Genomic DNA, 26013 nt, shown 5'->3' on the forward strand with positions numbered 1-26013 from the left:
CCATATGGAGGCCTGTGTCGTCCTAGTCCTTTTGTCTTATTGGGTCTTATTGCTCCATTTTATGTGTCGTCCATTTCCTAGCCTTTTTAGAGTAGCACTCTGGTTATCCCACAAGGTGCTTTTGGGGTTTTAGTTTGCACCTAAAGCCATTGCTGGGAGGAGTGTCTGGGAAGAGGGGCCAGGTCCCACCAGCATCTCTCCTTGTTTGCAATTCTTGCTCCTCACACTTTGACCCAGGGCTAGACCTGCTGGCCCTGAGCAGGGAATGGGATGTGGCTGTGACACACACTGGCCCTGAGCCTCCTGAAGGCAGTGGCAGTGGAATGAGAGTGAGGGGCATCTGGAGAAGGGGCAGGTGGAAGTAGCATCCAGGAAGTGCCATTGAAGCTGAGGCCAGGGTCGGGCAGGAAGCACCTGGGGGGATGGCCTTTGCTAAGTGGGCAAGACTGGACTGGGATATGAGGCTGGCCATGTCCAGGTGGGCAGGGAGTGTTGGGCTGTGCGGTACCTCTCAGTGTAAAGCATTGGTGGGCAGGGGGCAGGGGCCGCTCTTCAGCCTTTCCTGGACCCTGTGCGGTAGTCTCTGTCTACTGAGGCATTCTGTAGTCCCAGCCAATACTGGACTCCTGGTGGGGAGGAAAGCTCGGCTCCTTGTCTTGGAGGACTCCAGTGCTGCCGTATAGGGCAAGCTCTGAAGTGCCGGCGGCCAGACAGCTCTTGATGCGGGGACTTCTTGGGTTGTTTTACTTGTGGGTGTCTTTGCTAAATGTCAGCAATTTGGCCTCACTCAAAAATTCGGTGGAACTGGGCTCAATTTGAACCACATTGAGGAAGGAAAAAAGAGGATTCTAAAGTTGAAATGTTAGGGAAAGAATTACTTAACTCTTGGGAGATTATTATGCCCCTCACAAAAACTTGTTGCCCAACTTTGATTCAGCATCAATACCAAAAAGCCCTCACTTTTTTTTTGGTCCACGTCTAATCCTTCACGGTATACACCTGGGCATCAAAGGTGTCAGAACTACCCTGCCCTGCCCTGCCTACCCTGCCCTGTCCCTGCCCTGCCTACCCTGCCCTGCCCCTGCTCTGCCTACCCAGCCCTGCCCTGCCCCTGCTCTGCCTACCCAGCCCTGCCCTGCCTGCCTGCCCGCCCCAGCTGGCTGTAGAGCACTGTCTTGTGGAGGTTTCTGTAGCTCAGATGAAGCCTTATGAAAGACCCACGTTCCCTGTGCTGGGCACATGCCGGCTGCTTCAGTGATCTTGGTTGCACATGTTACGTGTCGTCCCTCTGTTAGTCTTGTGCAATTGAAGGCAAGTGACAGCCCGAGAGGCTCTGTGTGGGGCAGGGAGTGGGTGAGTGAGAAGGACACCAGGTAATATGCTCAGGGTCCAGTTCGGAGAAGTGGAGAGAGGATGGAACAGGAGGAGAGGGCCGAGGGACCCTAGGGAGTGGTCTGGTAGGTGGGAAGTGTCAGGAGAAAGTAGAAGGTGTGGGAGGAGTCTTGCAAGTGCTATAAAGGGACCCACATCAGTGGCAGCAGCTCAGTGAGAAAGCTTGGGGCCCAGAGCCAGTCTGCAGGATGTGTGACCTTGGGCAAGTCACTGGTCTTCAGTTATGCAGCAGGGCTGGTTATGGGCCCTGCTTCATAGCTGGCATGGCAGGGCTCAGTGCTCTGGGGAAGCCCTTTCACTGGTGCTGGCCCAAGTGAGGACTGTGGACCTTTAATCTAGGTGGCATTTCAGTGTGGGCACTGATGTGGATTTCCTCAGTGAGGGCCACAGGCAAGACTGGCCCAAGGACAAATGAAGAAGAATTGGAGACGTTGATGTGGCTGGTGACAAAGGAGAGATTGGAGTTCAGGTGTTTGGGGAACCAGCTAAGGTGACTGTTGGTGCCCCTAAAGTGGGAACACTTAGAGAGTGAGGTCATGAGCTTGGTTTCCCCTTGTTTTTCTTTTTTCTCTTTGCAGTGCTGGGGGTAGAACCTAGATGCTTGTGCCTGCTAGGCAAGCCTCTACTGCTGAGCCCCACCTCAGCCCCTTCCCCACATTGAGGCCCTCAGAGTGTTATGGTGTGCCACGAGGGGAGTGGGGCTGAGGAGAGGGTCGAGGAGTGAGTCAGGAAGGGAGCAGTGGCAGGTGCCTTCTCCCAGGTGCATGCAGGAGAGTACCCCCAGGCCGTGGGACCCCGTGGAGGGGCACCCTCATCTGGCCTCCTGTCCTTTTTGCAGACAGGGCAGTTTAAATGGCTGGGTTGGAATGGGATTCCTGGGTGTCTCTGCCCACTCTCTTTTCTAGGACCACCCACCCCTGGGCTGTTCTGATATTCAAACACATTGAAATGTTAGAACCCATTTAAAATATATTTTCTAAAAATTGATACTTCGTATTTTACTTTGGGATCTTTTGATAGATTCTAGACCTTTAGAAAACAAATCATAACCTTGATCATAGCTTGCTGGAGGAGTCATGACAGTGGGGACCCTTTACAGGTGACCTGCAAGGCCACACTATATTGTGGGAGAAGCCAGAGCCCTGCTGAGAGAGGATGGTTGTCATCAGGTGGCTCTGGACAACATTAGGGATGGGGTATGGCCCAGGCCTCCAGAGGTGATCTGGCCATAGCTTGAGTGAGTAGTTCAGTCTGAGTGGTTGTCTCAGGGCGAAAGGAAGGAGCTGAGCAAGAGGGGTCGTTGCTCAGCTGGGGCTGGTGATGGAGCAGTGGATTCTGGGAGAGCTGAAGTGGGGGTTGTATTAGCTTAGCTGTGGTGACAGGTCCCACAGTGGATGTTTCTCACATCTCTGGAGCCTGTAGGTCTGAGTCTCCCACTTGCCTTGTGGATGGCCAACTTCTCACTGTGTCCTCCTGTGGCCTCTTCAACAGCGTTCTGCTGTCTTCTCCTTGGGAGGTCAGGCTCCCCAGGATCAGGGCTCACTCTTATGGAGTTCAGTTCCCAGCAGGGAGTTCTTGTCAAGTGGGTGTCAACCTTGGGCATGAGCAGCTGGAAGGAGGACGTTGCCTTGGGGACCTGGGATGGTGGGCGTTTATGGTTTGGGTGGGCTTGGTTTTCTAGGGTTTCTAGGCATCGGGGTGCCATCAGGGCAGAAGTTAGGGGTGTAGGCACATGTGCATGCACACATCAGAGGTCTGCCGATGCAGCTTGCCTTGTGTGGGGACTCTTGAAGGAGAAGGGGTGTGTGTGACTCTAGGGTGACAAGGAGACCCATACTGAGCAGAAGGCTGGAACAGAAGAAGTGAATTTGGGAACATGATCTGGGAGGAAGTGAGGCCAGAAGTGAACAAAGGAAGGAAAAAGAGGGACCCGATGAAGAATACAGTGCTATCATGACAACCCAACTAAGGGGTCAGTCTCTGAGCTTCTGGGCAGGGGTGAGCTGTGGAACCTCCTGAGAGCTTCCCTCACCTCCATCAGCCCCACTCCTTGGGGCCAGCTGGGCAGCCTTCTGAACTTGGAGAAGGACCAAGGAGAAATTCAGCAGAAGCTAGAGTTTGTGCTGAGACACAGTGGGGCTGAGCTATGTTGGCAGGGGCTGGCTATCGGACAGTGCCTCTTCTGGGTTTGTGTGGCCTAAGCAGAGCCCCTGGCTGGGGTGGAGTGAGGTCCCTGGGTGCCTCTGCCCACTCTTCTTTCCAGGCCTACCCACCCCTAGGGTGTTCTGATATTATTCATCACATAGAAATATCAGAACTCATTTAAAATATGTTTTCTAAAAATGGGAACTTTTATTTTTGGGTCATTTGCTAGATTCTAGACTTTTAAAAACAAATCAAAACCTGATCTCAACCTGACAATGGCACAGGTCCCTCTGGGCAAGGCCAGGCCTCCCACCTCTGCCCGGCACCTGCATCTGGGTCAATTAAAAGCCCTGCATGGGCACTCAACCCCTGAGCCATATCCCCAGCCCTATTTTGTATTTTATTTAGATACAGGATCTTACTAAGTTGCTTAGGGCCTTGCTTTTGCTGAGGCTAGCTTTGAACTTGCAGTCCTCCTGCCTCAGACTCCTGAGCTGCTGGGATCACAAGTGCGCATTACCGCACTTGGCCTCATGTTAGTTCTTGAAGAGAAGGGTCACTCGAAGGTGTTGGTGCCAGAGGGCATGTGCCGGTGGTTGGGGGGAGGGGTACCTGTGCTGTACTATGCCAGGCTGCAGCCCCAGCCTCTGGGCGCTGGCTATCTGGGAACGAGGGTCTTTGCATGTTCCTTAGGTTGGGGTAGGGGGTTGTTTGGTCTTTTACAAAGCAGGTATGTGCATGTATCACAGGTCTGATGGTAAAGGATGCCTGAAGCATCTCTGGGCTTTCAGGTAGACTGAACCTGGAGAAGGAATGTCTTTTGAGTTCAAAGGGCTCCTGCTAGCCAGGTGACGCTGTAGCCATCACTGAAGGCCCTCCTACACGAGGTGCTTTCTGGGTTGTATGCATGTCACCCGAAGGGTGTTTCCATGTGGGAGGTACTAGTGTAGTTCAGAGCCACCATGTGGCTCTGTGTAGGTGGAATGCAGGCACATGTGCATGCACACGCACATTTGCTCTCGAATTTGCAGAGGCCAGAAAGGCAGGTTGGGTGGTGGGAGTCTTGGGGCAGAGCCCTTGCTGGGCCTCGCAGAGAAAGGTATGGGTTCCTCCACCCTGTTTGTGGTGGGGTGTTGCTATAGCTAGGGCTGGTCTTGCTCATGGTTTGGGGCTGTGCGGGCTTCAGTTGTGTCAGGTGGTCATGCTGCAGTCTGCACGGGGCCCAGCATGTTGAGCAAGTCCATTCTGGGATGCTGAGTGGTGTTGCTGGCCGCCTTCAGCAGGCTGGCTGCACCTGTTGGGCACTTGTGCTAAACAAGCCCTTTGCCAGGCTAGCTCTCCAAGGAGGGTCGAACATTGTTTTTTGGGTCTGTTAATCCAATTGGCACAGGTGCCTCACCCTCTGCAGTGGAGAAGCCTCTTGGCAGAGCCACATCTGGGCATCTCTCATATGGAGCTCCTCTGAAGGCCTTGCGAGGCATCCATGATACCTCCTCCTGAGTTGCTCCTGGGGCAGGCCTGGCTGGGTGGCCTGCACTCTGCAGGCGCCAGTGGGGGTGCCACACCTTCCCCATCCTGCCAGCTTCCCACCTTGGCTTCACCACTTTACTACCCTCCTCACTCCTCCACTCCCCATGTGAGTTAAGTGTCATTTTGTCTGTGACATGCTACCACATTCTAGATCCGTTGGGAGCTTCGAGGGGAGATGGGAGAGGCTCAAGTCCTAATGGAATATGTTGGACATTCCATTGGGTGCTGGCTTGGCAGGACAGCAGGCTGACTTTCCTCTTGACATCAGCCTTAAAAATTGGATGCATACACACTTCCTTTTGTCAGGAAGCAGGTGGGGGAGCCAGGGACAGGGAGTCCAGGCCCCAGGTTTGAGTGCAGGTGCTAAGTGCCATGCTAGCTAGAGGCTTAGAACTAGTTTGCCTAAGCCAGTCACAGGGCTCAGGGCAGACGGCCTTTCCCACCCAGGTGGGGAGAGGAAGGGAAGGTGGCAGTGGGAACTTTTGCCTCATGTGCCCTTCTCCTTTCTCAGGTTGCAGTTTGGGTACATCTCCGTGGGTCTGAAAAGAGGTGTGTTCTGTTTTGGGCCTGGATCTGCATCTTAGGTGCCTGTTTTCTGGGCCTGCTGTGTGCATGGCTTTGATGTGTTTCACAAGGCTGGGGGCTGTCATGGCTGGGGGCTGCTTGCATATAGCGCTTGGTCTTGCTTGTTCTACTCTGGTCCCTTGTGGCCAGCTGTCCAGGGTCTTTTGTGCTTTTGTACCCAATTTTGGTTGTCAGACTGTGGGCTTTTGAGCCTGGGTTCTGGTGTGGACCCAGAGTCCCAAGCCTTGTGCCCTGCGCTCACTGGTTGTGTGATTTGAGGTACCTTGGTGAGCTCTTCTGAGATGTGGGTAGTCGCGCTTAGTTTTCCATTAGTAATACTGCACAGATCTGACAGTGTAACTGCGTGTGGAACAGCATTCAGAGTCTCGGTGTCCTTTTTGATCTGAGGGTGCAGTCACCTTATACATTTTCCTGCATGTGTGTCATTGGCCGCAAGAACAAGGTTTGGGAAGAGAAATAGTCCTGTGGGTATTTTGAGCTGAGCCAGGGCCAGGCCCCTTGTCTTTAGAGCCTCCTGCAGAGTGCTCTGTCCCTATTCCTGTCACCTATGTTGGCTCTTCCCAACCTTGCAGGTAGGTATGCACAGTCAGTACACTAGCATGTCCACTGAGCTTTGCCCATGGCACTGGCCACTGGCTTCGGAAGCTGTTGGGCTAGGTGGGTGGATGCTAGGGGGCAGGGTCCTTGGGCAGCACTGGGTTTTGGGGAGGAAGAGCCTGGTTCCCTATGTGAAGAAGCAGCTCAGGGACAGGCGAGGAGAGGGGTGTGCAGGCTGCTATGGGGCGGGAGTGGGTGGGGGTGGGGTGGGAGTGGGAGGGGGAAGGCCACAGTGTCCCTCTGTCCTAGAGAGGATGCACTGGGAAGATCTGTACTTCTGGACAGTGCTGCCATGCAGAAAAGGGGCTCTGGGGTCCTGACCTGCAGCAGTGAGAAGCAAGGGATGGGGATGAAGGACAAGCTCTGTTCCCCAGAGTGTGCTGCCTGTGTCTGACAGTGCTGGCTTGACCTTTCCCTGCAGCTGTGCCTGAGTCCTCAGCCTGCCTGCTCCATCCCTCCCCCGCCAGGTGGGTTTCAGGGCTTGGGGATGGTGTCCCACACTCCTTTAGTGATTAACTGTATGAAGGAGAAAAGCAGGAAGTTTTAGCAAGTGTTTATTTTACAGGGGCCCTATTTTTAGACTTGTGTTATTTTGAACTTGGATTTTAAGATTTAAAAAGTCCTTTGAGGCTGGCGCATGCATGTCGCATGCATGTCTAATTGCTAGAGAATGGGTGTTTTCCTTCCTTCCATCTTTCTTTTTTTTTTTTTTTTGCCTCCGGGTCCTGGTTTTCCTGTTGCTGTGGGCAGCAACCTGAGCTGCCCTGCCCTGCCCAGGGAACCCTCAGGCTGCTCACCATCCCCCCAAAGAGGCTATAAAAGAGGCTGTAGGTGGTGCCTAGGCTGTCCCCACACAGGGTGCCACCCTCCTGCTCCGGGGGGCTTTCCATGCAGCTCCCAGGGGGAGTTTTCATGGAATAATCTTCCAGAAGATTCCAAGGGCTGTGTCTGGCTGTGTGACAGTGGCCTCTGTAGTCACCAGCAGTGGATTCTGTTTGAGAAGAAAAACACATCATATTGTCTTTGAGAACAGTTTCTGCTTAGCTGGGGCTTAGAAGTCTGGGAAAGGGCCTTAGAGATGTTAGAAGTACTGGGGTGCCACAGGAATGGAGCCCATGCTGGGAAGCAGCCAGCAAGGCAAACTTCACTTCTGCAGAAGGGTGTGCTGTGGAGGAGCCCAGCAAGTGCGATAGCGCGATTGGGCGGGCAGTCTGCTTGTCTTTATCCCTGCCGCAGCACTGCCCCTTGCTCTGATAGGAGGAGCTCGGGGTTACCATCTATGTGGCTGGCTAATTTTAAAATTGGGGCGGGGAAAGGGATGGGCTTTAGTTAAAACAGCTGCGATTGAATCTTACATCCCAATTAAGTCTGAATACTATATTCTGAAAATGGACACCACTGGTCTTTCTTTTTGTCACGAGATCATTGACTTCAGCCCTTTAATTTTCTATTCTTAAAGTCTTCTCCAGAATTTATATGAAAATCTCAACATCTACTGAGGTTGAGAGAACTTAACAGTTGATACTTTTCTGTCTGTGCCTAGATTTGATCATTGGCACCTTGCTACACATTTACACATCTATTTGTCCAATGGTCTTTCTCGTTTTTGATGGATTTAAAAATAAATTGTAGCTGTGGGTACAGTCCCCTGAAATGCTTCACTGTGAATGGCATTAAATGGATCTGGCTTGGTGTGTTCAGTTTTTCCACCTGACAAATTTACATACAGTGAAACACACAGGTCTCCAGTGCATGCTTACTGAGCTCTGGCAAGTACAGTTCCTGCTCACCCGACCTTTAGCCTGTCATCCCTAAAGGCCCCCACCTTTCCCTTCAGCCTGGGGTGTATGCTAGCCTCCCTACCTGTTGGGTCCTTGGCCTATGCTGCCTATGGCTCGGGGGCATGCATTCTCTGTGAGGCTTCCAGCTCTCACCTGATGCCTTAGGGTTGGTGCCTGTTTTCCCAGCAGGAGTGGCATGGTCCCTTGTAGGACTGATTTTGTGGTTAATGGGGGGGGGCACACTTGGGCTGTTTGTTCTGGCTTTTCTGAGCAAGGAAGACTGGCATCCCTGTACTGTGCACGTCATCCCTGTACTGTGACCCTACCTCTACGTGGAGTTGCTGTGTCCTGGGGGAGATGTGTGGCCTTACCAGAAGCTACTAGAACTCTCCCAGTATGATTATACCTTTTCTGTTTCACAGCATGGAGGTTTTGGCCGCTCCTCATCCTACTGATAATTCGATCTTGGTTTTTCAGTGCCAGCGATCTAGAGGGTGGCATCTCCTTGGGATTTTGCTGGCCTTTGGTGACCATTGATGTCAGTGAGCATCTTTTCAGTGCTTACTGGCCACTCGTGTGGCCTTCTGTTCTAGCAGAGTGTCTGCGTGCATCTCCGGTCTGTATGTTCTCATCTGTGGCATTGGCCTTACTGTGGAATGGCCCGAGTTCCTCCTGTCACCAGCACACGAGTGACTCACGCGCCTCTCCCATGCTGGCCTTGTCATCGGGCACTGGTGTCTTGGTGCTCGGCACTCTTCAGGTGAGACTCGTCTCTGACCTGAGACTCTGCTTCCCCCAGGCATGGGGGCTGCTTCCCCGTGGAAACTCTGGTTTCGCCTTCTGCGCTTTGCTTTCCACGCGGGACCTGAGGTTGTGGTTGAGGCTTATTTTTTCACATGGGCATCCAGCTATCTTGTCAACATTGTTGATAAGGTGTTTGCTCTTAATCAGTTTGTGGGGCTCCTTTGTGGAAGTCAAGGGGTACAGGCATCTCTTCTGGACTCTGCCTTGCCCCTCTGCTCTGCGGGTCGAGTCTGGATGACCGTGGCTTCACGTAAGGCTGCAGGTCAGTGAAGTGCTGAGTGGTCTCGAAGACTGCTCTGGACAACCTAGTACCCAGCATCTGTAGGAGCCTGCTGAGGTTAGGACCTGTGTTGCCTGAGTCTGGACATGAGTATGGGAGAGTCGGCAGCTGCCCAGTGCTGCCTTCTGATTCATGGTCAGGATTGATGATCACTTCACTTATTGAGGCTGTCTGTAACTTTGCCCATGAATATTTTATGGCTTTCAGTATGGCGGTTGTATAAGTCTTCTGTCTCGTGTCATGTGTGAGGGGCCTCTGTGTGCCCTGTCCTCTAGACGCCTGTGTCTCCATGGCACTGCCAGGCCTTTGCTGTAACTGAGTGGAGAGCTGTCTTTACCAACAGTGAGTTCTCTGTGGGTCATGCAGGTGGAGCAGCCTTCTGCTGTTGCCCAGGTTGCTGACAGGTTTTCCGGGGGAGTGCCCGGTGCCCTGCTGTGCTGGTTGAGAAGAGCCAGTGCCTGTTGCTTTGTGCTGACAAATTAGAGGGTTACCCTGACTATTGAGGCCACCTGAGCCAGCCTTCCTGGATCAGGGTCTCCTCTAGCCCGGGCTATCTGGCCTAGCCAGGATCTCTGGTTGGCGGCTCTGAGGCTTGCCGCAGGATGGCCGCAGGGGCTCCCTCCATGGCTCCCTGTCAACAGGCTGTTGGTGGGGACATGGCTGGCACATGTTCTGTGGGCTATTTTTACCTTCAGTGTATTCGTGACTGCACAGACATAACCGCCTTCTTTGTGAAAGGAAGCAGTTGTCCATGGGGACAAGTGTGTCCCGGGCAGGATTTCCTGAGGAATCCACAGCACCGCCCTGGTCACTGCACGAGGCTGGAGGCCTGGGCCACTTTGGTGTTGGGATCCTGGGCACTTGTTCACTTTGAATGACTTGTGCTTAAAGTTTTAGGGAAGAGTGAGTGTAGAGAGCCTGCTGCAGTCTGCTGTGCCCTGGGTCCGCCCCCAGCATTGAGGATGTGGTCTCCCACAGCTGGGGCTTGTGGTTTGGCCCAGGTCTGCCCTGAGCCAGGGTTCCTGCCCGGCCTTGACCTGTTCCTTGACCTCTTCCTGTTAGGAGCTAGTGCTGACCTGCTGAGGGAGAGCTGCTGGACACGCCCAGCTGTGTATGCCCAGTGCGCCCGCAGGCTGCTTGGGTGGCTCCCGGTATCTTCCCTCTGTGAGGGTGCATCAGTCCTTGAGGTGGCAGGGATGGTGGGGCTGCAGAAGGCACTAGAAGGCAGGGGCCAGAACATGGGGCTTCTGGGCCCCACCTGAGAGTCCCAGGTGGCCAGCAAGGAGGGTGTAATGCCTGGGGCATGGTGTCATCAGGGGCTGTTGGTCCTGCTGGGTGGGTAGTGCAGCAATTACCCTTCTTGCCTGACTAGGTATCAGGCTCTTGTCAGCTAGACCCACATGCTCACCTGCCATCCTGGGCTCTGCCAGCCCAACCTCGTGCCAGGGGCTGCAGAGGGCCAGTCTGGGGTCAAAGTGCCTCCCCCCTCCTCCTGGGGGCTTCCCTCAGGTGGGATGGAATTGCACAGTCCTGACTGTTGGCTTCCGAGGGAGGTGCCTGCTGCCAGCAGGATTGGTGGAACTGTACATTTCTAGTTACTGTGTGTCCTAAGGTCATCTGCACTTCCTGCCTCCAGGCCCTGGAGGCAAGGGTGAGTGTGGGAGAGATGGTCTTTCTGTGCTTCCTTCATGGACCCAGTTGGCTTCCAGTCTTGGGGAGCAGGCAGAGGTGGCCTGGACTCCAGAGGAGGCTCTCTGCCCTCCAGGTGCAGGGTGGGGGTTGGGGGTGTGTGAGGCCTTGGCAGTGACATGCTCATCTCCATCTGGGGCAGATCTGGATCGTTCTCAGTGGGGAGTCACAGAGCAGGATGCAACAGAGTGCATTGTTCACATCTCCAAGAAAGGAAAGGATCTCAGAAATTCCAAGTTTGCAGTGTGGCTGTCAGAAATGCAGTGGTTGTGACTGCTGCCCTGTGCTGCAGTGAGGGCTCGGGTGCTGGTCCAGTGCTCTAGGGGATAGTGCCACCTTATAGGGAGAGTGCACTGCCACCTGCCACCAAGGGGCCAGAGCCTTTCCAGAGCCCCACCTGAGAATCACAGTTTGAATCTGGGCTTCCCCTCTGTCCTGTTCTCATGATTCCTTCTTTGTTCTCTGGCCTTAGTCTTTTTTTTTTTTTAATATTTTTTTAAGTTATACATGGGCACAATATCTTTATTTTGTTTATTTATTTTTATGTGGTGCTGAGGATTGAACCCAGGGTCTCACACGTTCGAGGCGAGCGCTCTACCACTGAGCAACAACCCCAGCCCCATGGCCTTAGTCTTTATCTAAAACACAGGCCCCACTCCATGGCTTCAGGGTGACAAGTGTGTCTGCATGAGCGGGTGTTGTGTGGCACAGGTGGGTGTGGAGTATGGGGAGGTGGGTGCTGCCTGGCCATGCAGTCCTTTGTGAGATGGATCTTTGCCCAGATTCTATATTTGTTTTTTCTTTTTTTGATTTTTGAGTGTTCTTCAAATATTTCCAACCATTTTGGAACTTGCTTTTTGGTTTTGCCATGCAAAAATTCTTATGGCAGTAAAACTGACTCTTCCTAGAAGTTGTGTTTGGACTTTGAGGTGCAGACATCCACCTGAACCTCAGCCTCCGCCTGCCTGGTCACTGGCTGGGTCGCCTTTGCCTCTCAGGACAGCAGGGTCTCCCCGCTAGACTCAGTCTCTTCACCTCTTTCAGGAGTGCTCGAAGTTTTCCTCTTAGAAAGTTTCACATGAGAAGAAATTCATTCCTCTCTCTGTGCTGCCACTGCAAGTAAGGCTTTCTTTTCCAGCATGTCTCTGGCTGCTGCTGTTGGTTCATCGGTGGCTGTTGATTTTCTAACCTGCTTTTCCCTCTGAATTCTTCACTATTGGCTTTGGTTTCATTACCTGCTCTGTGGGGTTCAGATGTGCTGTCCTGCCACCTGTGTTCAGGTAGGTTAGTTCTGCCCCCCCCCAGTTCTTTTTAGTCATACATGACAGGGTGTATTTTGACATATTATACATACATGGAATATAACTTCCCATTCTTGTGGTTGTGCCTGATGTGGAGTTAACTGGTTGTGAATTCACCTATGAACATAGGAAAGTTGTGCCCAATTCATTCTGTTGTCTTTCGTATTCCCGTTCCCCTCCCTTCCCGTCATTCTCTTTTGTCTAGTCCTTGAACTTCTCTTCTCCCCACTCCTTATTGTGTTAGCATCTGTATATCAGAGAGAATATTTGACCCTTGTTTTTTTTTGGGGGGGGGGAATTGGCTTATTTCACTTAGCGTGATAGTCTCTAATTCCGTCCATTTACTGGCAAATGCCATAAAATCATTCTTCTTTATTTTTTGTATATATGCACCACATTTTCTTTATCCATTCATCTGTTGAAGGACATCTAGGTTGGATCCATAGTTTGGCTATTGTGAATTTAGCTGCTGTAAGCATTGAGGTAGCTGTGGTACTGTAGTATATACTGATTTTAAGTCCTTTGGGTATAAACTGAGGAGTGGGATAACTGGGTCAAATGGTGGTTCCATTCCAAGTTTTCTGAGGAATCTCCATACTGTTTTCCAGAGTGTTTGCACCAATTTGCAGTCCCAACAGCCATGTTTGCACCAATTTGCAGTCCCAACAGCCTTTTTCCCCACATCCTCGCCAACATTATTGTTACTTCTCTTTTTAATGATTGCCATTGACTGGAGTGAGATGGAATCTCAGTGTAGTTTTAATTTGCATTTCTCTAACTCTTAGAGATGTTGAATATTTTTTCATGTATTTGTTGTTCAATTGTTTTTCTTCTTCAGTTTTTTTGTCCATTTATTAACTGGTATTTTTTTTTTTGTGTGTGTTTTTGTGTGTGTGTGTGTGTGAAGTTTTTTGAGTTCTTTATATACCCTGGAGATTAATGTCTACCTGAGGTGCAGGTGGCTAAGATTTTCTCCTTTTCCGTAGGCTCTCTTGACGTTCTTGATTGCTTCCTTTGCTGTGAACAAGATTTTAATTTTGAAACCACTCCGTTTATTGATTCTTGATCTCACTTCTTACGCTTCAGGAGTCTTGCTGAGGAATTTGGTTCCTAAGGTGGCATGATGGAGATCTGAGCTTCCTTTTTCTTCTAGTAGACACAAGGTCTCTGGTCTAATGCTTAGGTCCTTGATCCACTTTGAGCTGGGTTTTGTGCAGGGTGAGAGATATGGGTTTAATTTCATTTGCTACATATAGATGTTCAGTTTTCTCAGCACCATTTGTTTAAAGAGGCTATCTTTTCTCAATGTGTTTTTATGGTGCCTTTGTGTAGTATGAAATAACTATATTTATGTGGGTTTGTCTTTGTGTCCTCTATTCTGTACCATTGGTCTTCATGTCTATTTTGGGGCCAGTCCATGCTGTTTTTGTTACTATAGCTCTGTAGTATAATTTAAGGTCATATATTGTAATGCCTGCTGCTTTGCTTTTTCTCACTAAGGATCGCTTTGGGTATTCTGGGCCTTTTATTTTTCCAAATGAATTTCATGACTGCCTTTTCTATTTCAATGAAGAACGTCATTGGGGTATTTAGTAGGAATTCCATTAAATCTGTATAGCTCTTTTGGTAATATGGGCGTTTTGATTTTCTTCTGTTCTCATTCCTGCTCCTGTGGGTGCAAGGTTAAGTAGTTCTGCAAAGAATAGGCATCTGGGTCTTCTTGCGACTTAAGTGTGGTGGCTTTAGGACAAGGGTACATACTTGTGGTTTGTAATACTTCTAACACATGTGCTATACACCAGAGTTGTTGGCTATGAAACAGGAAGTGTAAAAGTAAATGAACCCAAATGCTGAAACATATGGCTCTGCCATACTGTAGGAATGTAGGACGGATAGATACGAATCCAAGTATTAATGAATGAAAAATAAGAGAGAGAGAGAAAAAAAAAAGAACAACAGTAGGTTTGGGAATTGCCAGAGTTGTTTGTTTGAAAACATGAATGGCAAATATTGGACAAGGCTAACTGAGAGAACAAGGGGAACAGACTGCCCAGGAGCAGTGTTGGGACAACGTGGGAAGATTGTGGGCTAATATTGCGGTAAAGTTTTAAATTAGATCTTTGCCATGATAGTTACCCCAAAACAAAATTCAGCAGGGGCGAGCATGTTCAGAACGTCTACCCTATTTTATCACATGTACTCGTGTGCTGATGCTGTCAGGCATGCTTCCCAGTTTGTCATGTACCACGTATATTTAAGCTGTGCTATGTAACTAGCAAGTTTCTGAGCTCCTTTTTCTGTGGGGGGCTTTGTCTCTGCCCAGCTGGTCCCTGTGGGGTGCCTGGGGCTACAGTAACTAGTGGTGGGTGGGCTGTGATCTTCCTGGAGCCCGGGGAGGGCAGGATCTGTCTTGGGCTGCCTACGTCCAGCCTATGATCTTCATCTCCAAAAGGGTCATCTGGTAGGGTCAGGCCTGCCCAGGACATCTGTGTTTCTAAGGCCTGCTGAGGATGGTGTTGGTCAGATGTGCGGTGTCCTGTTGGAGTACAGGAGTTCGCTTTGCCCTGACAAGAGCCCAGCACTCGTGGGGAGGGCTGAGCTGTGTGTACGAGTGTGCCCAGTGGACCTGGCCTGTTGCCTCGGCCTGCACACCGACCTGGAACCCTGTCTGTCATGGAAGAGCTTGTCACCACTTCTATATATTGGGCTCCAGCCCTCCTCCTTTCTTATGTGCATTTTGACTTGTTGATTTTTCTTCTCCCTGAAAAAGTTCTAACCCTTGCTTGCAGTGTGCGGATCTGCTATTTGTCTGAGAAGCGTTCCTTTCTGGTTTACTTCGGAAGGGCACTTTCCCTGTGTGTGTAATCTGGTTTGGTGCTTTATTTTTTATTTTGCCACTTGAAATGCTTCATTGCCTTCTTGCTTGCATGTTTAGAAGCTGACTATAGTTCTTGTCATTTTCCTCCACAGCTAAGGAATGTTCTTTTCTGGCTTCTCTCTGGACTTTTCTGTCAGTGGCCCTCTGCAGGTGAACATGCTGGGCTAGGTGTGGACTTGCTCCTGTTTATCCTGCACAGTGCTCTCTGAGCTTCCTGGATCTGTGGTTTGGTGGCTCATTAATTTTAGAAAATTCCCAGCCATTGCTGCGTGAAATACTTCTGCTGTGCTTTCTGTCTGGTTCTTCTGTTGTGCTGTTTGTCCTTTGGAAGTCTCCCCCACAGTGGTGGGTGTTCAGCTGCTCCTGAAGGGTGCCTGGGGGCAGAGACTGTCATGAAAGCACTGGCACGGGCACTTTTCCTTTGGTCTTGGCAGAAGTGCCTCCCCAGCCCGTGCAAAGTGTGTGTGTGTGTGTGTGTGTGTGTTTGTGTGTGTTTGTGTGTGCGCGCGCGTGCGCGCACACTGGTACATGGTTCCGTTTGCTGCTATACATCCAGGGTACAGGTGATGGCTGCTGTGCTTGCCTTGTTGCCCCTGAGCTTCTCATCCCCTCTCCCTGCAGGTCTTGGAGATGACCTAAGCGTGCCTGGGTGGCATGGCTCGGGCTGGCAGCCTGCGGCTCGAGCCACTCCACAGGTGCCGGGAGCGAATGTGCCCATGCTGCCTCAGTGGGACATTGTGGTCACTATTCAGATCCTCACATTTTGGTCTAGGGTGTGAAGCAAATGCAGGATGGTGTAACTTCAGTTGCGGATTTCAAGAAATTGCACATTTCCCCCTCACGTGTAGGGGTGGATGGGGGGCATGACGGGAGGGCTGTGGGGCACTATCTTGACACAGTTTTGAAGAACAGTGTCCTCTTCTGTGTGCTGGATCAAGGTGGGTCTCCTGGCTCCTGTTCATTTCCAGCGTGCTGTCCTTTGGGCAAGCGTTGCAAGGTTTCATGGTGTGTGTGGTTTTGGCTGGGCCCCAGGTGTCTTTTGCCTCAGGTGGTTGGGCTTATAGGACCTCCCCTTCTTATTGGTGGGCTTGAACACCCCCTTTGTAAAACAAGAATTACACGCAGTAGTGACTGTGAAACAGCTCCACAGGAATGGAGTTTGACCAGTAGCCTGGTTGGTGAGGACCCCAGTGACTGCCTTTCCCTCCTGTGCCCAGGGACCTTCTTCTTCCGTCTTAACATCTGCGCTTGAGGCGAGGAGTGCTGGTCCTTGGGAGCGGTGCAGTGTTCGCTGGTTTGTGTGTTCATGGTCAGGGTGTGTGACCTGTGAGCTAAGGACATCAGTCTCACCTCTTAGAGGTTTCCTACTGAAGTAGAATTATTTTTTGAAGATCTTTTTTTTTTCTTTCCCTTAAAGAATAGCATTATAGAAAAATTCACCCCTCTCCCCAAATCTCACCACCCAGAAAGCATCACCATCTGTGTGTGACAGCGGTCAGTGCAGAGGGCGGGTTGCCGGATTTCCCGATGGCGTTGAAGGTTGGAGACAGTCCTGTTGGAAGAGGTGCTCAGTTGGAACTGAAGGCACTTCTGAATCTGAGAAAATTGTTCATAGGAGCAAGCGATGTGATATCCTTGCGGGTTTTCTAAGGATGAGAACACATCTAGAGCTGCGAACTAGTGTAGACCATGAGCATGAACACCCTGCCTGTTTTGAAAGACAGCTGCTGTCAGGCAGCCTCCCCTTCCTGATGTGATGGCTGTTACTTGCTTCGGTCAGGCTGTGGCAGCTGGCTCTGCGGGCTCCTCACCCGCCCTGTGGCTGGCCTCAGCTGTGTCTGTGGCACAGTGCTGGAGACACGGCTGCTGAGTTCTGCAGCACTCGCCCCACCCTCTACCTGGGTTGCTTTGCCGCCTGTCTCTTCGTTGGTTCTTTTGGATGCCCCTTCTCTGCAGGCCTGTGGGTTCCTTTCCTTCTAGGGAATGTGTGTGCTCTGTCTTGACTTTGTCTCCCATGGTTTGTGCTGCCCTGCATCCTGAGTATCATCATGGGCCCTTCTCCGCAGACTCCCTGCCCACTTGGCTGCCCTTCCTGGCAAGGTGTGAGGCTGTACCAGTCTTGCTTGTGCAGTTACTTGGCTTGCCCATGCCCTCACCATCTTTGCCCCAGCCCCAGAACTGGGTGGTGGTTGAAGAAGTTGTTATTGTTTTATTGACTCTCAGAATTATCCCTACTGTGTACTGTGGGGGATGAGGCTGGGAGGGAATGTCCAGTTACTTTTGCCAGTTCCTGAGCCCCTGACCCCCCTAGCAAAGGCAGGGGAGGAATAGGAGGTGGCTTACCCACGCCTGCTCGACGGGTGTTTAGGATTGGCTGGATGGAAGTCTTGGTGACTGGTGGAGGAGATGGCCTCTGCTGGACCCAAGAGCAGCACAGGCCCCCTGCGACTCTGAGGAGAGAACATGGAGAGAGTGGAGAGCTGGCCCCAGAACTAGGAGGGAATGGAGAGGGTCAGGAGCTAAGGCCTGGTGCAGGCTGGGGGAGCTTTGTCTTTTGCCAAGGTGGGGTGGGAGGCAGTGGAGGGTTGGCGGGCTTGTGCCTGCCAAAAATTACCCTGGCTGCAGTGTGGGGCATAGACTGGAAGGGGCAAGGCAAGAGCAGGGAGACCCCTTCTGAGGAAGAAAGCCAGGGCCGCAGACCCACCTGGCAGGCGTGGGCAGTCCTTCCTTCCCCTGCAGGGCCTTAGTCCTCTGCCCCGGAGTCTCCAGGCTCCTGGCCTGTACTCCCAGCCCCACCAGGGCTGGTGTGGGTCATTGGCCCCTGGGACAGCAGCTCTGGAGAAGACTGCTATGGAAGTAATACCTCCAGTCGCTCCCGCTGTGGCATCTCAGGTTTCAAAAGACCAGTGCACATATTTTGCCCTTCACCTTGGAGCCCTGTTGCTGGCTGCCCTTGAAGAACTCACCTGGGTGGGCTCTCTGTTGGTGGCAGTCCCTGGGAAGGCACTACTGGGCTTTCCCCGTGGCCAGATCAGGACCTGGTATAGGGGTTGATATTTGTTTCAAAAAGTGAGTCCTGCCTTTAATTGCTGAGGGCTTTGAAGGAGTGAGCATTTGGTTGATGTGGAGGCCAGGTGCAGAGGTCCAGGCAGGGGCTGCAGCATGGCTTCTGGTTGATAGGACTCTGCCTGGGCTCAGAGGAGCATGAGGCCTAAGGGCCAGACCTGCCAAGAAGTCTTTCACCATTGTCCACACTCTGCATGTCCACTAGGTCTGTGAACATTTGGGTTGTGTCCACCTTCTGACCATTGGATTGTGCTGCTGACAACATGCATGTGTAGGTTTCTGTGTGGACTGTTTCCACTTGTCAAGTGCACACCTGGGTGGACTTGCTGGCCAGATAGTACTCTGGGTTTAGCATTTCAAGGGGCCACCAGTCTGTTCCTTGCAGCAGTGTAGACTGGCTCTGCTTCCTGGCACCATTGCTGGCTCTATTCTAGCGTCCCAGCAGATGTGTAAGCCCCTGGTTCTTTGTTTTCTCCATGGCTGGTGACTGAGCCTCTGCTTGGCCATTCTGTTCAGATCCTTGCAGGCTCCAGTTTGTCCTTTGAGATGTCTTGCTGTGGCTCTTGGGGTCAAGGGAGGGAGGCTGTGCCTCCTGTATGAGGGCCTGGGACCCCTGCTGGGCACTCTGGGTCAGTGGACATCCAGGTCCCCTCATACTCTGAGGTCTGTGAGGCTCTTGGTCCATGCTAGTTGTTTTCCCTTCATTTTTTTTTAATATTTATTTTTTAATTGTAGTTGGACATGTAACTTCATTTTATTTATTTAGTTTTATGTGGTGCTGAGGATTGAACCCAGGGCCTCGCATGTGCTGGGTGAGCGCTCTACCGCTGAGCCACAACACCAGCCCCTTCCCTTCATTAGTTGATCTTAAATTTCATCATCTTTTTTTTTTCCATAGGTGTATTTTTAAATCATATTTTCTTTAGAAAATAGGCAAAATTATGAAATTACATGGAGAAAGTTGGATTTAAGTTTTAAGTTTTTCCTTGAAATACATATGGGTTAAGGCTTGTATTATCTATTAATTCAAGATTAATTCAACAGTTATAACAAACAACAAGCAAAACATATTAACAAAGACAAGGAAATAAATTGTATTAGGTAGATTGTATTAGATAATTATTTATTTCTATGGTATTCTTTTAGCTGAAATATCTAGGTAAGAGTTTCATTTTTACTTTTGTTTCAGTTTTACTTTATAAAATGTTCATATAATAACTTTTCAAACATCTGAAAATATTCAAAAATAGTGAAGTTAGGAGAAATATATTTTTTTCATATGTGTATTTTTACATGTGTAAATATAGACCAATGAAATAATCTGTGCATTGAGGTAATTAAATTTCATCATCTTGATTCCCAGGACACTTAAAAACACTTGCAGCTGGGTGTGGTGGCCTATAATCCTAGCCACTGGGGAGGCTGACGCAGGAGGACTGAGGGTTCAAGGCCAGCCTCGTCAATTTAGCAAGACCCTGTCTTAATCGTATATCCGTATCTGTATCTGTATATCTAACTCACTTGGGTGCAGCTCAGTGGTAGAGCACTCGTGTCACCTGCATGGGGCCTGGGCTTGATCCCTAGCACCACACACATAAGAAGCCCCAGCTGGCAAGGGGAGGATGCACCTGGTGGGGAAGCAGTGTGGTGCTGTTGGCTTCACCGGTCGTGGCTTCTGGGGCACCCAGGGGACAGCTCAGCCCAGGCCCCTGCGGTCTGGCTGTGGGTGCTCAGGGTGTCAGACTTTGGGCCCCCTGTGGCAGGGAGCATGGTCTTCATTTTCCTTATTGCTGTTAAGACACATTGCATTCAGCACCTCAGGTGTTTTTAAGTATGCAGGCTCTTTGGGCCAGTGTCTGTGGTCTGACTGACTTTTCTTTTCTTTTTTTTTTTACCTTAACCTACAGCCAGAAAACCTGCAGAAGAACTGGCTTCGTGAATTTTACCAGGTAAGAGCTGCAGTGGGTGTTCCTTTGGAGTGAGCGCTCTGCGACGAGCTTTCTAGAGGGCTACAGCCTGTCTGCATGGAGTGCATGCCGGGCTGCCCTGGCTGCCCTGGCTGCCCTGGCTTGGCCTAGCGGTGCTGAGCAGGATCCGCTTCCTGTCTGTTACCATTCCTTGGGCAGCCAGGCCCAGGTCCTCCTCAGGGGTCGCTGTTCGTATCTTGACTCCCGCCCAGCCTGGGATTCCTTCTTGCAGTGGGGGGTGAGCACTGTCACTTCTCAGAAGGGTCCTGCGGCTGTGGTGAGAGGCCTGGACAGCTGTGGGTCTGGCAGAGGTGTACAGGGTGGTGCTGTTAGCTGAGGTGTGGATCCCCCAGTTGACCACTGGCTGAAGGGTTATTGAATACCTGTGCTCTTAAGTTCTATCTCATGCCTGAAGATGCTTTGAAGAGACAAGCAGGGGCATCTAGCAGTGTGCATTCTAATAAAGGGGATGGGAGATGGACATGACAAGGAGCCCTGGGGTCCTGTGTTTCGCCCTGGGTGGGCAGCAGGAGAACTTCCCCAAGGCAGGACCTAGGGAGAGAAGGGCCAGTAGCCAAGTGGGTGTTAGGGTAGGGAGGGTAGCAGTCGGCCCCATGTGGTGAGCACAGTGCTCTTCTGTCTGCTGTCTGTGGCAGGGTAAAACCTGGACGTGGGTTGACTCCCCAGTTTCTCTTAGGTGCAAATGGATGGAGTGGGACCCAGAAGGCCTGTGGAGGCAGAGGTGTAGGATAAAATGGGCCCCAGGACACCGGGTGTGAACAGCCAGTGGTTCCAGGAAAAGGGTGCTATAGATGGGGGACAGGTTGGCAGATCCAGGAAGACTCAGATATGAAGCGGGAGGTGTGTGTCAGAGGAGGTTTCAGGGTGGGCGCTGGGAATTCTTTAGTTAGGTAGGGTCTGTTGTCAGTGGGGCAGGTGAGATCTTGACCTTTCCTGCAGGATACTGGGTTCTGTGGCACGTGGGTGGAGGGGGATGTGCGCGGGCATTGTCTGATTTCTTGTGTTGGGGGTGGTCACTCTGGAGGGCACTGACCTGCCTCATTCTGCCTGTGCCGTCCCTGGAGGCTGATTCATGCCCTCAGGTGAGACAGGAGGCACAGATGCCTAGGGATTCTCAGGGCAGTGGGGAGCCAGCCAGCAGGTGGTGGTGCCAGTCTGTTGGCTGTGAATCAGGTCCAGGGCGAGACAGGACGATCCCCTTTGTCGGAAATCTAGAGGCAGGTGGGAGGCAGTGGGCCACAGTGAAGGGGAGGCTGTGTCGGTGTGGTGATCTGGGATGGAGGGACCCTGTGTGGCTGTTGGCACCTGAGTTGCAGAGAGAGCCTGCATCCTCTGGGTCTTTTCATCTGCCCACTGTACCATGACTGGGTACTGGTTAGGGGCCAGGACCCCCTATGCTGTCCTCTAGGTGTTCAGCTGGGTGGGAGATATGGCCTCCTTTTGTTGGTGGTAGGGAACAAGCCCCTCTTCAGGCGGGGACTTGGCTCTTCTGCAGCCTCAGGTCAGGGCCCCATGGTCCCCTGTGGAGCCTGGAGCCTGGAGGACCCCCAGCCACCTAGTCTTCACTAGAGCAGGCACTGGGTGGTACCTGGTCTGCTGATGAAAGTGGAGCGTGGAGGAGAAGAGAGCATGGACACCTGCAAGGCAGGGCCAGGGTCTGGGCTGTGGTCTTGGAAGTCTTCCTAGTAGGCCTGGGGGGAGGCAGGAAGCTGTCTTAGACACACACCGACAGCCTCGTGGCCCATTCTGTGTGTCACTGACTCGTCTGTTCTGGGTGTAAGCCTCCCCGCCCTCGGTGCTGCTCCAAGGACCCTGATGGTTCACGAGGCTTCTCCTGCTGCTCTGTTGCTGGCTGTGCCCTTGTACACATCTTGGTGTCTAAGTTGTCAGGCCAGGAACCTGTGCCCCACCAGAATGGGAGGGAGATGGGAATGAGTGGAGAGCCTACCTCTGCATTGAGGATGAAGGGCTCATCTTTGGGAACAAGGGAGTGTGGGAGCTGGAGTACCCATGGCAGTGTGTCTGTGCAAGTGCAGCATTACCCAGCAGCCCACAGTGAAGTTGAGAGTTGTCACCTCAGTCCACTTGTTCACTCAGACCTCACAACTGGGCACATCTCGGAGGTGCCATGATCATCATTATTCCCTGGCCCTTGGAGTGCCTCTCCCCCTTCCTGGAGAGGCTGAGACCTGGAGGGTTAGAAGAGCCCTTCCGCCTTGCTGGTGCAGGAGAGGTGGGAAGACAGGTTGACTTTCTCACTGATTGTGCTCTCAGGAGCAGGGCCCTGTCTGCCTTGCTCAGGACTGTGTCCAGGATTCTGATGGTTTGCACATGGTGTGTGCTCAGCAGTTGTCTGTTGAGAGCCTTCTGAATAAGTTAAGCAAAGCAGAAAAGTGTCAGCTCAGTTTTCTCTGCTTGCCCCTTCCAACTCGTTCTCTCTACATCTGGCTGTACCTCCCATAGGTGGGTCAGAGATATGTGTGTTTTCATAGCTCCTTCTCTCTTGTCCATGCAGTGTCCCCATTTTTAGTAAATTGGAGATGTCTTTCTATGTAAACAATATCCACTCTATTCACAAATCCTTTTTCTTTATATATATTTTGGTCGCATTTTTTATTTTTGTCCTTGTATCCTTTGGTATATAGCCATCCTAGTCATATCAACTTGTTGAGGTGGTAATGAGTCCTCCCCTTTTAGCAGTTCAGATAGCCATCCTGATGATTAGCAGTGCTTGGTAAGGTCCTTTCCAGCTCAGTTGAAGTTTATCTTCTTTCCAGGTCTTGATTAAAATCAAGTTGCTAGGCTGGGAGTGATGAATTGCAAACTCTGAGCAGCAGCTTATAATAATTATTCCAGAAAAAAAAAACACAGATAAGTCTCAGATTGACTCAGAACAAACTTGTGATGCTGACAGAGCCTTTTACGATATTTATCAGGCACTCCTGTGTAAAAACCCTTCCTGTATAACCCCCAGCTTTACTTACTTTTGGGAGAACTAACACGATGTACCTCTCAAGTGAAAGAAGCATTTTCTTATTTTTTAAAGGTCCATGTATGACTGTTTTGATTATACTCCCTTGCCTGGTGTTGAAGACCAGTGTGGTCAAATTGATCTTCTTCCTATCTGCTGTTGGAGTCAACTGAGATTTGTCAGGGATCACTTTTGGGAACTTGTGTGGCGCATACCCCAAGGAGGGACCTCCTCTCCTCCCTTCTCAGTCAGCTCCCCACAGGCCTTGCAGATCTGCCTTGCCTGGATCCAGCAGAATAACCCTGGCCTCCCTTGTTCACCTGCCAGCTGTTGGCAGCTCCCAGGTGTTGCTCTTGGCAGGTCCTCCTACACCCCTCTGTTGCTGTGGCATGGTATGCAGAATGCTCTTGCATTCTGTCCTTGGGTCTGGACTGGGTCTGGCCCAGCCTGGGCATTGTGTTCAACCTTCTGTGGACATGTCATGCTCTTCTTGGACCCACTCCCAGGAGAGGTGTGCTGAAAGCAGGAAGATACTTCAGGGCCAGGGTGCTGTGCCGAGCCAGCTGGTGCATCCCCAGCCCCACTCTGCTCCTTGAGGCAGGGCAGTGCCTGAGACCACCTGGGTAGCTCACTCTCACTATAGGGTACAGATGTTGGTAGTCTTTACTGCTCTCGTGGTAGCAGGGGGTGGGGCTTGGGAGCCATGTGGCATAGTGGAGGAGATCTGAGAGTGGCCTGGGCTGGGATTAGTGCCCCTGTAAGAGCCTCCTGAGAACACAGTGCAAAGCCTGTCTGCAAGATAGGAATGGCCTCATCCGTACCAAATGGTCTGGCACTTTGCCTGGACTTCCAGTTTCAGAACTGTAGGAGATAAGTCTTCGTGTGAGTGTCTGTGTTACCTGGCAGTGGCAGCCCTTGCTCCCCAAGGGTCAGGGAGGCTAAAGCTGAGAGCTGTTGCTGGCCCCAAACCTGTACTAAGAGGATGAACTCTGGCTGGCCACCAGGGGATCTTGGAGCCTGCCTTTCTGTGTGGGTGAACCCAGGGGTCAATGAAGTTGAGGGTTCTGGGCACAGTGCCCTGAAGACTGCAACTGTCCCTGTGAACAATGCGCTGAGCACCATGTCTCCTATGGAAGTGGGGTTCCCCAGCCAGTGCTCCTGTGTCCTGGTTTCTCCGTCCCAAGCTGTCAATGTAAGTCTGGCCGTAATTGTGGGATGGATGAGTGAATGAAGCTGTAAGGGAAGCGTCTCCCAGGAATATCAGTGTGAAGGCAGGAGTTCCAGGCAGATTGAAGCTGGGGTCAGGGTGACGGGAGCATATTGAGAGAGGGTGGGACTCAGGCGGGGGTGCCCTGGGACGAGTTCCTATAACCATGCCAGGTACTGGTAGTTCACGGTGAGTAGCACACTCAGGTCTATGAGGCCTTGGGCAGGAGTGGAAAGCAGGTTCAGAGGGGCTGGGGGGCTGTGGAGAGTGGGGAGTGCCGAGGTGGTGAGAACTGTCACTTGTAAATTTGGAGACGCAATGCTGATACCTCTGTAACTCAGTTGCCACTGTTGAGTGTGCATATAATGTGTGGTTCTGATTAGGAATCCTAATTGTGTACTTGGTAAAGAGAAAGGCAGTTAGCCTCAAGTGTGGGTGAATACTTTTCTAGAAATTAATGTCCTAAAAGGAAAAAGAAGGAATGAATCTCCAACAGAAAACTCTGAAAGCAGATCTCCTGCCAACGATATCTTAGCATCCTTGAAGACAGTGTGATCCTGCCTGATGGTGCTTTGTTTCTTTTGTAAACAAAATCTGTTGGCACACACAGACTGAGCGCAGGCCCTTCCTTGCCCACCTATAGGAGGCAGCACAGCTGAGAGCCCATTACAGGCTCTGAACCTGCAGGGACTACTCAAGTCCTCACACCCTTACTCGCTGTGTGACATGGGCAAGCTGCCTGCCCTCTCTGCCTCTGTGTCCCGATGGCTGGCAGTGTGGCCACCCATGAAGGTCACTGAGAGGAGAATGGGCTTGCTGCAAATAAATTGCAGCCTTGGCCACCATGGGACTTGGGCAAGCCAGTCACTGTACGGCCTGTCCTGCCTGTCACCTGTTCATTTACATACTTGAGGAGGGGAGCCAAGGAAGGAAATGTAGCTACTCACTCTTTCTGGATAGGAAAGGCTTTTCTGAGCTGCAGTTAGTTGAAGGAATTGTATAGGAAAAGGCCAGTAAATCTGACTCAGCACAGCTGGCCAAGTTCTCTTCACACTCTTGAAACCTGCATGTTACTAAAAGACAGACTGGGAACACATTGAAGAGATGACAGTCTGGTGTTAACATTCACAAGAGCCCTTCCAGGGAGGGTGTCAGCCTCAGCCAGAACCTCTGTGCTGCAGTGGCAGTGCCATGTGAGGCACCTGTGCAGCTCCACGTCTTCCCAGAGGCACGTTTAAGGGGTGAACGGAGGTGAGATTGGGCTTAACAGTGTGTTTTGTTTGACCCTGGATTTCCCCATGTCATTCTGACATGTATTTCGTGTTTTTGTGCTCCCTTTGGAATCGAGTGTGCATCTTGCTCTTAGAGCATGTCCATTTCAGATGACAGGTACAGGACACTCAGTGGCTGCTGTCTTAGACACTTGTTCTTCTCTCGTGCAATCTGAGCACTGTGCCTGAGCTCTTGCTCTGTCTCTCGGGTGAGAGGTATATGCATTTGGCTGCTCAGGGCTTGCTGTTGTGGTGTTGCAGCATGCCCAGAGCTACAGATGGGAAGCACCCTTCTGGAAAGGGCTTGGCAGAATATATCAGGGGTCTCAGGCCTGTCTTTGCTGTCCCCAGCACACAGTGCAGAAACCCCCATGGATGTGCACAGAAGCCCAGCCCAGCTGTGTCATGAGGGTCGGGCGTGGAGGACTGTGTACAGCTTCTTGGTCATGTGATCACCAGCTGTTAATGATTTGGGAGAAGGGCTTAAGTTGGAACATTCTCGTAAATATTGTAGGACAGTGGTGTAAC

At 51.4% G+C, this 26013-nt stretch overlaps 1 protein-coding gene across 5 annotated transcripts in view; it reads left to right on the forward strand.

Annotated features, from left to right (window-relative positions):
* The window catches only part of Inpp5a (inositol polyphosphate-5-phosphatase A), a 175737-nt gene that overhangs the window by 28557 nt on the left and 121167 nt on the right, over positions 1-26013 (forward strand). For all 5 annotated transcript variants that reach the window (XM_077799228.1, XM_026410292.1, XM_026410294.2 and 2 more), the window contains exon 2: positions 19956-19997. In XM_077799228.1, coding sequence (XP_077655354.1) covers positions 19956-19997 — 42 coding nt within the window. The remainder of the gene's footprint in view (positions 1-19955; positions 19998-26013) is intronic.

Source organism: Urocitellus parryii, chromosome 5 (genome assembly GCF_045843805.1).
Source record: "Urocitellus parryii isolate mUroPar1 chromosome 5, mUroPar1.hap1, whole genome shotgun sequence".
Taxonomy (NCBI): domain Eukaryota; kingdom Metazoa; phylum Chordata; class Mammalia; order Rodentia; family Sciuridae; genus Urocitellus; species Urocitellus parryii.